The following is a 10,657-nucleotide window of genomic DNA, read 5'->3' as shown; positions in this document are numbered from 1 at the left end:
TCTCCAGGGTTGGGCCCATTCCAGCCCTTGCTGGTTGTCCCAGGTGACTGGCTCCGAGGAAGAAGTGAACACAATCAACCCGAGCAGCACTCTGATGACTCGTGGACCCTGAAAGTGTGCGGGGACAGGGGCTACTGGACACCTATGCAGAGCCCCCTTGGCAGCCTTCATCTGGGCTGACCAGGTAGAGGTGGGCAGCCAGGAGCCCAGTGTGGAGGGCTGTGACACTTTAGACCAATAGTTGTTTTATTAGGATGTCAGTCCTGCTCCAGCAGGAGGGACAGGATAGGGACAAGGACAGCCAGGGAGAATAGATCTAGGTACACTTCAGAGTCCTTCAGCCTGAGCAAGCTCGGCCAGAGAGCAGAGCCACCATGTGGCCAGACAAGGTGCAGCTCCTCCTACTCCACAGTGGAAGCCTATTACAAGTCCTTGGTGCCCTCCACCTCATGAACCAGGCAGAGGTGGAGCACAGGCATCATCACTCCACGGAGTGAAGCAGGCCCTCAGGCATGGCCAGTTCCTTGGGCTTTCTTGATTTCCTGCCAGGGAAGAAGGAAAAGAGAAAGTCAGGAGAGGCAGGGAACCAGGTCTAGGCCTCCTACCTTCCCCCAGCTCCCAAGGACTCTTGGACTTTGCGCCTGTACTTGACCAGTCTGGCAACTGGCAGAGGCTCAGCTGCTTATGGTGCAGTACAAGTGTGAGCGGTGGCCTCAGTGGGGCTTGTGCAGGGGACCGCCCCCACAGGGCAGATGGGAGGGGCCCACCTCAGAGAGTGCCTGCTTCAGGGTAGCATAGGCTTTGTCCAGGTTGTCATTGATGATCACCAGGTCAAACAAGCCAGGCTCCTTGCCTGGGAACGGAATAAAACAGAGTCAGGAACACTGCGAATTTGGCCCCTTCTGGGCCTGCACCACTGTAACAACTGCTATCTTGGCTATGGCTACTCTTGCTGCCGCTGTGGCAGGATGGCCAGGGATGGATGGAACTCTTTCTTCCCTCCTCTAGAGATCCCCAGCTGGGGCTTGATCCCATCATGTCCTGAGTCCTAGAGTGTGGACCACTGTCCCCTCCGCAGGCCTCTCAGAACTGCCACTGCCTGTTATGGCTGCCACATGCACACAGGGAAACAGCAAAAGGTCTCAATGACAGCGTCTGAATGTGGGCCAAGCTCAGACCCAGAAGCAAGAGCACAGCTGCGAAAAGATGCCTACACCACTCCCAAGTCAGTAAGAGAAGTGAGACCCCTCAAAGGCTCTGCAGACAGAGGTCTGGACTCCTCCATCTTTGCCCTTGGTCCTCCCTGTCTGCTCAAGTGTAACTGGTCCGACTACACTCACTGCTCTCCATGTCAGCCCGTGCAGCTGCCAGCCGCTTTGCCAAACTCTCCTCAGTCTCAGTGTTGCGCAGTCGCAGCCGCTGCTCCTGAAATGCAGGTCCTTGTCAAGTCAGTATTCTCCAGGTCTCGGGGCCTGCCCTGCGAGTCTCCCACACCAGGTACCCACCAGCACGTCCAGCGAGGGGGGCTGCACAGAGATGTAGATGGGACGCAGATCAGTCTTCTTGATGTTGCGCACACCTTGCAGGTCGACATCTAGCACGCAGATGCGGTTCATGGCCTGCACAGCCCGAACAGCCGCCTTGCTGGGAGCAGGGAAGGGCGTGAGCAGATGTTCAGTGGAATCCAAGGGAAGATCTGGCCCTTAGGCCCACATGAGTTCTTGCCTGATGGCCATGCTCAGAAATACACGCAATGGCTACTAAACCTTAGCAGCCTCTTAAGGCTTCCAAGAGCTGCAGAGAAACTCAGCTCTTTCCTCCCCAAGCGCATCCTGGGCCTTGCCTCGGTAGTGCAGAGGTTCGTGTGAACCCAGCACCCTCTGTACTTCACAGGACATCCAAGCATATCCTCAGCCCTGTCAGGGCCTTGGACAGCATGGCTCTTTGTACCTGTCCTGCAGGCAAAAGCCAAAAAGGTGCGTGCTTTTGGTCAGCCCTCAGCTGCCTGTCGCTGCCTACCTCCCCTACGTGAGGTATGTCATGTAGATTCTTCCCCCACTGGATGGCTTGAAGACAGATGAACTCGGGCATGACTGGGCCTGCCTGCTCCCTGGAGCCTATCTGCTAAATTCAGAGACTGGAGGAAAGCCAGCCATCCTAGTCCTGCGTGGGAGAACGGGATGGTACTGTGTGGTCAGAGGAAACAGGATGGAGAGCCTCCTTCTGCCACAATTCAGGGGTTACCCTGGTCCATGGCCCCAGGCCCAAACCAAACTCAGCCCACCTTGTCCCGTACAGGTTCCCCGAGAACTCAGCATGTTCGATGAAGTCCCCTGCTGCAATATCACGCTGCATCATCTCCCTGGTCACAAAGTAGTAATCTGGAGAAGAAGAGGGCTTTCCAGAGGGTACCCAAAACCCAGTCCCCCTCCATCTTACACAGGATTTCTATGGCCAGATCCAGGCGGGAACAGATACCACTGTCCCCACTGTCCTCGCTGGGGAATTGGAAATGGCCAGGTTCCACAGGAAAGGAGACATCAGGGACATCCCTGCCATACACCAGGCAGGCAGAAAGTTCAGCTTTCACTATGATGTGACTCTAATCAAGCCACTAACCCACAGGCAAGAGATACTCTTCTGGTAGGGACTGGGCTCTGTTACAGACAAGACACAGAGCAAACATTCCCCCTTACACACCCCTCATCAGCACCCCTGCTATACACACACACACACACACACACACACACACACACACACACACACACACGACCGAGCTGATGCCTAAGACCCTCAGATTAGCAGGCCAGCTCACCTTTGCCATTTTCCTCTCCAGGTCGTGGGTTCCTTGTAGTATCTAAGGAAAAAACAAACTATCCCACAGTTAAAAATGCACAGCCCTTCCACCCTCCTCAGGGTCTTCTCTTGCAGGCCTGCTCAGTCCCCTGGTTGTATAGCAGCAGTTGGTGCTCACAGCCAGTGGGCAGCCCAGAGCACATCTCAAGAGGTCACTGGGGCCAAGATGCTCACTCTAGATGGAGGGCCTGGGAAGCGAGAGGGTAATGGGGATGGGGGTGAGGAGAGCATCTCCTAGGCTGGGTGTCATCTGGGGGCTCTAGGAGTAGTCTCATGCTGGGACAGCCTCCGCACTCTTGACCTCCAGGGTCCTGAGGCACTCACGGGACACGCTGAAGCCAAAGATGCTGCCATGTTCCTGGAACAACTTCTTGAGCAGGGTGCTCTTCCCTGCCCCTGACGGCCCGCTCAGCACCACTGGCCTAGGTCCTGCCATGCCTGTGGGAGGAGAGGCATCAGACATGAGGGGGGTGACCCTCACTAGTGCCCTGGCATTCTGTTTAATAGGAGGCGGCAGCGTGAGTGCCTCCCAAGGGCAACATGCATAGAATGTCAACCCACCTCACGACAGCAGTCAATTGGCAAAATGGCAAATGCAGGCAGGAAGGCCAACAGGATTCCAATATCCAGCCTCAGCCACACCCAACAGGATGTCCACAGACCAAGTGACCCAGAACCAGACAATGCAGCACTCACTGGCCCCACCCTATACAGGCTGCCCTCCAGAATCTGACCTCACACTGCTGCCTGGGCTTTGGCTCCCTTAAATGGCATTGCCCACTGTGGGTTCCAAGTCTTAAACAACAATGTCCCTGTCCCTACAAACATGGCATCCTCAAATCTGTTTAACCAAAGCTTGTTTGGGAAACGTTCCACTTGTCCAGGAAGGACAAGCTGCTGTCAAGAGTTGGAATAGCACTTGCTAGGCTTGCAAGGAGAAAGTGAATGCAGCCCAGGGTTCAGCATCTGCCATAGGTAGGGCTGCCATGGAGAGGCAGCTGCTGCGGTAGGTATGAAAGCACAGAAGCCTTCTCCCTCCTTCTACCTGGGACCTGAGCATCCTTCCCTGAAGCTCTGCCGGCATCGCCCTAGGACCATCTGACCGCACCTGCTCCCAAGCTCGTCCCGAGCACACACAGCCCCACCTCACTGTCAGCCCTCCTCCTCCACCAGGCAGGCCTCTGAGTGGGTCACTTACACAGGAAGAACCCTATCTACGAAGGCCCCCAGGATGGCACCCACCTACTTGATGTGTTGCAGCCTCCGTGGTTAGCTGAGAAGAGTCGATGGCTGCTCTGCACTGAGGTCTGGGGGACTAATCTCTGCCAAGCCCATACCCCGCCCTTCTGAGCAATAAATCCCTGGGGCACCCAGCCCGACCTGCACTGTGAAATCAGCCCTGTCCTCCCACTGTGCAAGAAGGAAAACGCAATTACTTTTCCTGTTTCTGAGACCTGCACCTGCACCTGTCCAAATAACCAGGGCAGTGTCTGAGTGCACTGGGAGATGGGGAAGAGCCGGCACAGGGGCTGAAAGGCCTGAGCTGCTGCTCTCTTCTGAGATCTTGGCAGAGGGAGACCAGGGAGGGTATCTGGGAGCTGGGGGCGTGGGGGCTGCCTGACAACCGAAGCTCCTTTGATCTGTAAGGGTGAGGCCCACATAGCTTTTGGTCTAAAAGACACAGGCTGCAGGAAGAGCATCAGCTTAAAAAGGTCTTGTGCTCTTAATCCCCAATGTAGGCCATGAGATAATCTTACAAAAGCAAGTGTTGCTGGTAGTCTATCACCCACAGGAGCACAAGCACGGCATGTATGGTACATGTGCGCGCACATGCACATCACACATGCACATTGAAAACACACACACACACACACACACACACACACACACACACACACACACGCATATGTCCCTGAGAAATATATAGGACCGCCTATCAAAGACACAGAAAAGGGAAACAGCCAGTATCACCAGGCTGCCTATCAGTAAAACTCTGCCCCCTTCTGGCTCTCCCCAACATGCGTATCAGCCCAATCACACTGACCACCGCATGCCATTTCATTTCTGGGCTCCAGGTTTCTCCTAACCCACAGCTCATGAGCACCTTTTCTTTTCTTTTCTTTCTTTTTTTTTGGGGGGGGGGTGGGGACAGGGTTTCTCTGTGTTAGCCTTGGCTATCCTGGACTCGATTTGTAGACAAGGCTGGCCTCAAACTCACAGCGATCCACCTGCCTCTGCCTCCCAAGCACTGGGATTAAAGGCGTGCACCACCACCACCCAAGCTCATGACCACCTTTTCATAAGTATCCTTTTCCTAGTCACTGAGCCCTACTGCTTCCACCACAGCCTGGCTTTAGGGTGTGTACTGCAAACTACCACCTCAGGCTGCTGCACTGCCCCAAATTTCCAGTGATGGCCACAGGTTGTGACCTGCAGCTGCCAAAGTAATGTAGGTTCTACATCTGTACTTTCCTAACAGCCCATTTCTGGAGCTGTTGGTTGCCTTGGACTTAAAAGGAACTGAAGGCAGTGCTTGCTGTGGGGCTCCATAGAGCTGCTGCATAGGTGTACCCCAGAGACTGAGAACACAGGACCTGAGCCTTAGAGAACACGGATCATGACAAGAGAGAAGAACCAAAGCTGAGAGAGATGCGCCAAGGTGCATGAGGGAAGAAAGCTTCTGAGAAAAGGATCCCAGGTAGGAGAGCCAGTAAGAGGGCACGCACGGTTGGAACAGAGGATCTGCCATCCCGTTGGGTATTCAGCAGCCTGTACCTATTCCTGACTCTATACCCTGCTTCTAACTCTAGGTAATGATGTGCTAGTTTCACCCAGAATCCAGCCTCAAATCCTCATTTCTGGGATGGTTGTAGTCCTCGCTTGACCCTAACCCTACACCATGTAGGCCGTGACCAGGCAGATGCAGGAAGGACACATGCAGGCACATGCCAGACAGCGGAATCCTACCCAGCTCTGCACTCATGACCACACCCCTGCTGAGCCACCTAACCTTGCAAGCTGACTTTCAGAATCCAGTGTGTGACTTCTGTCCTCCTGAGGCTGAACCTCAGGAGACAGGAAGACACAGGACACCAGCTCCTTCCTATTGGCACCTTGGTTCTGAAGAGTCCCAATAGGTGTCACCTGGCACAGAAAGCTCATGGATCGTTGACAGCTCTGACACTATACTTGCTTGGATCTACACAGACACCAGATGACCTTGGTTAGCGGTTAGCAAGCTATGTGGTACAGTGGCAGACAGCACAGTGCAGTCTAGGCAAGACAAATACCAACATGGGAAAGCTCCAGGCCCACCAAAGGAGGGGCTCTCGCCAGTAGCCAGGTGACAAGACTACATCTCCACAGGGGCACAGCTTAGGTCAGAAATTACAGATCTAGTTTTTGCCCTAATGTTTACAGAGTGTGTGCTTGTTAGAAGCAACTTCCTTTGGGGAAACACTTGAGTAACTTTGGGTCCCTAAATGGGCTGTTAGGGATTTAGTTCTTCCAATCCCAAACTTCAACTGCCTGACAAAGAGCTCCAAGCCCCTAACTGTTAAACAAGCCAAGATGAAAGTAACTTCCATAGGACCACCGGAGCATGCTCTGCTGGAACACTCCTGGGACACAACTTCCTGTACAGCCTCTTCCTAGCTATACCGAAGGCTCCTAGGGCTGGAAATCTGTCAAAACCAGCACCTCCCTCCTGTCAACTAAAGAGGAGGCCCTTCTAGGCACAAGAACAGTTACCAGTCCGCTAAGACACAAACAGCCTGCTAAGACACAAACAGCCCTAGGCAGACATGAACGACCCAGCCCACCCCCCCCCACCCCCCGACCTGCCCCCCGCATTTAGGAGCCTCTTCCAACAGCGGCAGCACCAAGAGCAGCCAAAGCGTTTGCATTCTTATTCCTCTACCTGAGCCACACGGACATACCATGGCCTCCCAAGGAAGTAACCACGAGCAGGCTGCTGCACCTTCCTGGTACTACCCATCTCCGCTTGTGTCTCTTCCCAGCAAGGGCAAAAAAGAACTGGCTGAATCTTGAACAGGGTCCTGGATGTCAACCCATAATCATGAGGCACAGTGAACATACAAGAAAAAGGGTTCAGAACCCAACGAGAGTACAAGAAGAGACCTAGGACACTGCAGAGTTTGTCACCTGATTGCTGGTGTAGAAGGGGGACAAACTAAGGCCCAGTAGATGTAGGCAGGGGACGGGTAGGGCAGGACAGGGCGGGGGACCAGCACATACAGGGTCAGGGAGAATGACGGCAGGGCAGGGCAGGGCAGGGCAGGGCAGGTGAGACTGAGGCCCAAGCAGAAGGGAGACTACACAAAGCCTTCCTCCTACGGCCGCCTTCCAAGAGCTCACCCTCAGTCTACCTTTTCTTTTTTTTTTCTTTTTTTTTTTTTTTAAGATTTATTTATTATGTATACAGTATGCATCAGACCACATTATAGATGGTTGTGAGCCACCATGTGGTTGCTGGGAATTGAACTCAGGACCTCTGGAGGAGCAGTCAGTGCTCTTAACCTCTGAGCCATCTCTCCAGCCCCCAGTCTACCTTTTCTTCTTTGTTGCCTGAAGCTCTCTCCTCCCACACCTCCTTCTGTCTCTTCTTCAAATTACCTCAAAATAGTTCCTGGATATTTTGCATGTATTAAGACAGACGAGAAAGTTTAAGTGTGGATGGACCATAAATGCAATGTCTCAAATTTACAACTCTAGAAAAACTACTGGTCTCCCCCATACCCCCTCCTCTCAAAGATCCAGCGCTGCACCAAGGAAGGGCAGGCAAACCCCAGCAGTGGCTAATGTAGCATCCACTGGTTTAAAAGCCTCATATGTGCGTGCAGGTGTAAAGTGGGTAGACAGGAACTAAAATACCAAGAAATTGTGTTCCTTAGGGGCCAAAACAGGAAACTGCTTTAGTGGTAGCTCCCATAACTAGCCTAGTGAAGATTAACTGAAGGTGCACCCACAGAAGCAAACGGCCTTCTTCCTCTCCTTGGACCCTACCAAAGGCTGACCATTTATTTGCTTTCTACCTCAGATACCATGTAGCTAGTCACCTGCCCCGCCTCCAGCCACCACCTAAAGGAACCCCGCCCACTTCCACGTGGGCTCAAATAATGTCTGAGACTATCAAGCCAAAACGCGGCTTTAGAAACCCCAACCCGGGACCGGCCGAATCCCAATATCCACACCCAGGCGTCGGGAAGGCCTGCACCTGCAGACACCGAAGTCCAGCACTGGCAATGGCTGAGGAGTAAAGTTTGGTGCTTGAGCCTCCCAGGACGCTGGGTGGGCAGGGAGTCGAGAAAGTGCGCGCAAGCCTCAGGCTGCGCGCGTCTGCGGGCGGAGGGGATGCCGCGTGTCCATCCCTTGTCGTTCTGGGGACTCGGAAAACACGTTCACCCGGCGTCCCCACAAGAACAGAGGTCACTGGAGACGCACGGGAAACATGCTGCCGCAAGTCCCTCTCCTGAGGCAACCACCCGCCAGCACCACATCGCACTCACCGTCCGCGGGGACGCGACCCAGGGCGGCCACTGCCAGCCCGACCAGCGGGCGCCGCAGCATCAGGGACCGCCCACAGGACTACGTCACAGCTGCGCGCCGGCCCACCGGAGCGCCGCACGGCTGCGCAGACCGAGTGCGCAAATCCTCAGCGCCGGCTACTCTCCATCTCTGCCCGCCGGCATTACGTCACCCTCGCCGGCCCCACCCTACTCCGTATTACCCCCGCCTAGTCTAGTAGTCACGGCCTCAAGGCTACGTCACAGCTGCGCGTCCGTCTGCTAGTGCCTACGGGAGGGGCGGGGAAGGGCGGGGCAGCGGGTGGAGCACCCACCCCTACCCTCACCCCCGCTGACCACGCCCTTTTCCACAGGTCTTTCTTTTCCTGGGCTCAGAACAGATCTTGCCACAGAGAAGACCAGGAGGGAAAAACATCAAAGATCGACACCGAGCCCTTAGAGCCCTTAATCCCAGCACTCGGGAGGCAGAGGCAGGCAGATCTTTGTGAATTCGAGGCCAGCCTGGTCTACAAAGCGAGTCCAGGACAGTCAAGGCTACGCAGAGAAACCCTGTCTCGAAAAACCAAACCAAACCAATCAACATCGAGTCTGTTTAGTCCACATCTTCCGTTTTAGCCAGTTACCTGTTACATCATAAATATTTAAAGAGGGCACTAATTCCTGAGGACCCAGATTCAGTTCCCAGCACTCAGGTTGTGCAATCTTATCACCTGCACTCAACGTGTTCATACACATACAAATAATATTAAATCTTTTTTTTTAAGATAAAAAACATGTAGTCCTGACTGGCTTGAAACTCCCAGAGAGCTACCTACCTCTACCTCTCTAATGCTGGGACTAAAAAATTGCTCCCCTTTTGGGCAGTGGTGCACACTTTTAATCCCAGCATTTGTGAGGCAGAGCCAAGCATATCTCTGAGTTCTAGGCCAGTTTTGTCTACAGAGCAAGTTCCAGGACAGCCAGGGCTACACAGAAAAACCGTGTCTTAAAATAAATAAATAAATAAATAAATAAATAAATAAATAAAGTGTACACTATTATGCCTTGCCAAAGTAAATATGTTTTTAATAAATTATTTCAAGAAATTGGATGCCAAAGATCCCAGAGAATGTGGAGGTGGTGTGTCCTTAATTCATGCAGAGAAAAAAGAAAATTAAACCGGGTGTGGTGCATGTCTTTAATCTCAGCACTTGGAGGCAGAGGCAGGCCGATTTTTGGGCATTCAAGATCAGCCCAGTCTACAATAGTGAGTTCTAGGCCAACCAAGACCCTGTCTCAAATAAAACAATCAAAAATTGCAGTAAAGTGGGTAGCACAGCTGAATTAAGCATTAGTTCTCTCAAAAAGAGCTATTTTGGAGAGAGTAGGGAAAGTGATCACAGGGGACAGGGAAGGAGGAAGAGCAAGTGAAATTCCTTAAGTAAAAATGTGCCAACTTTACAATAAATATCTTTGCCCAACTTTACTCTTTAAAAGAAACCTTAAGCAAAGAGAAGGGAGGGGAGAGGGAGGGAAGAAAAGAAGTGAGGGATCAAAGGAGGGAGGGAGGGGAGGGAGGGAGGGCAGGCGATGTTCTCTAGGAGGGTGCAATGGACCTGCTCTTGTCCCTCCTTTGTCAAGAACAAGGCTGTGTTGAGGATGTGCCCTGCGATCTATGGAAGGCTAGTAAAATGGCTAACACTGCCGAGGTGGTTCTGAAGAGCAAAGCATTCAAGCACTTGGTGTGGCTGGGTTTTTCAGTTCCTTCGTTTTGTTTGGTTGGTTTTTTCGAGGCAGAGTTTCTCTGTGTAACCTTGGCTTTCTTGAACTCCATTTGTAGACCAGGCTGAACTCACAGAGATCCACCTGACTCTGCCTCCCTCGTGCTGGGATTAAAGGTGTGAGCCACCCCGCCGACCCATGTGGTTGTTTTTAATTGGCTTCTCCTAGACTGAAAGGCGAGGGGAATTTGGAAAGATTTGCATGGGAGAAACTCTTGTCTGGGCAGGGAAAGAACAGAGATGAGCTCGGCTAAAAGGCAGCAAGTGCTGGACATCGGGGCTGTGGTGACTGAGGCTCAACAGCACTCCCCATCATGCGGCTGCCTGCTGCCAGGGGGCTCTGCTCCGTCCTCCCTTGTCCCAGAGCAGCATGGCTCTTTGCCACTCTCCTTCTTTCCAGATCTCAGGTCCCAAAGGAACTCAGGACAAATGGCTAACTGCCGTGTGGAAGACAGAGCGTGCAAGAAGAGATCAAGAAAGGGTGGCACACGCCTT

At 53.1% G+C, this 10,657-nt stretch overlaps 1 protein-coding gene across 2 annotated transcripts; it reads right to left on the bottom strand.

Moving 5' to 3' along the window:
• Positions 1 to 228: 228 nt before the first annotated feature.
• GUK1 (guanylate kinase 1) lies at positions 229 to 8,539 on the bottom strand. Of its 2 annotated transcripts, XM_084764712.1 has the most exons (9): positions 8,385 to 8,496; positions 6,795 to 6,914; positions 3,181 to 3,294; positions 2,816 to 2,857; positions 2,285 to 2,381; positions 1,506 to 1,644; positions 1,341 to 1,425; positions 768 to 853; positions 229 to 542 (listed from the first exon to the last, which is right to left on the bottom strand). In XM_084764712.1, the coding sequence occupies exons 1-9, from the start codon at positions 8,443 to 8,445 to the stop codon at positions 507 to 509; spliced, it is 780 nt and encodes a 259-aa protein (XP_084620838.1). In that variant the 5' UTR covers positions 8,446 to 8,496; the 3' UTR covers positions 229 to 506. The 2 variants fall into 2 exon arrangements, with proteins under 2 accessions (XP_084620838.1, XP_084620839.1); XM_084764713.1 differs by lacking the exon at positions 6,795 to 6,914 and having other exon boundaries at positions 8,385 to 8,539.
• Between the last annotated feature and the right edge of the window lie 2,118 nt (positions 8,540 to 10,657).

This window comes from Acomys minous, assembly GCF_964271855.1.
Source record: "Acomys minous genome assembly, chromosome: 16".
Classification (NCBI taxonomy): domain Eukaryota; kingdom Metazoa; phylum Chordata; class Mammalia; order Rodentia; family Muridae; genus Acomys; species Acomys minous.
The sequence above is the reverse complement of the archived record's forward strand: the minus strand, read 5'-3'. Positions and strand labels throughout refer to the sequence as shown.

What these genes read in the sequence shown, in the direction of transcription:
- GUK1 (XM_084764712.1), bottom strand. Translation starts at nt 8,445, where the DNA reads ATGCTGCGGCGCCCGCTGGTCGGGCTGGCAGTGGCCGCCCTGGGTCGC. An exon ending in TGGAGAGGAAAATGGCAAAG is followed by an intron (nt 2,382 to 2,815) that starts GTGAGCTGGCCT and finishes CTTCTTCTCCAG; the next exon opens with ATTACTACTTTGTGACCAGG. An exon ending in GGGAACCTGTACGGGACAAG is followed by an intron (nt 1,645 to 2,284) that starts GTGGGCTGAGTT and finishes CCCTGCTCCCAG; the next exon opens with CAAGGCGGCTGTTCGGGCTG.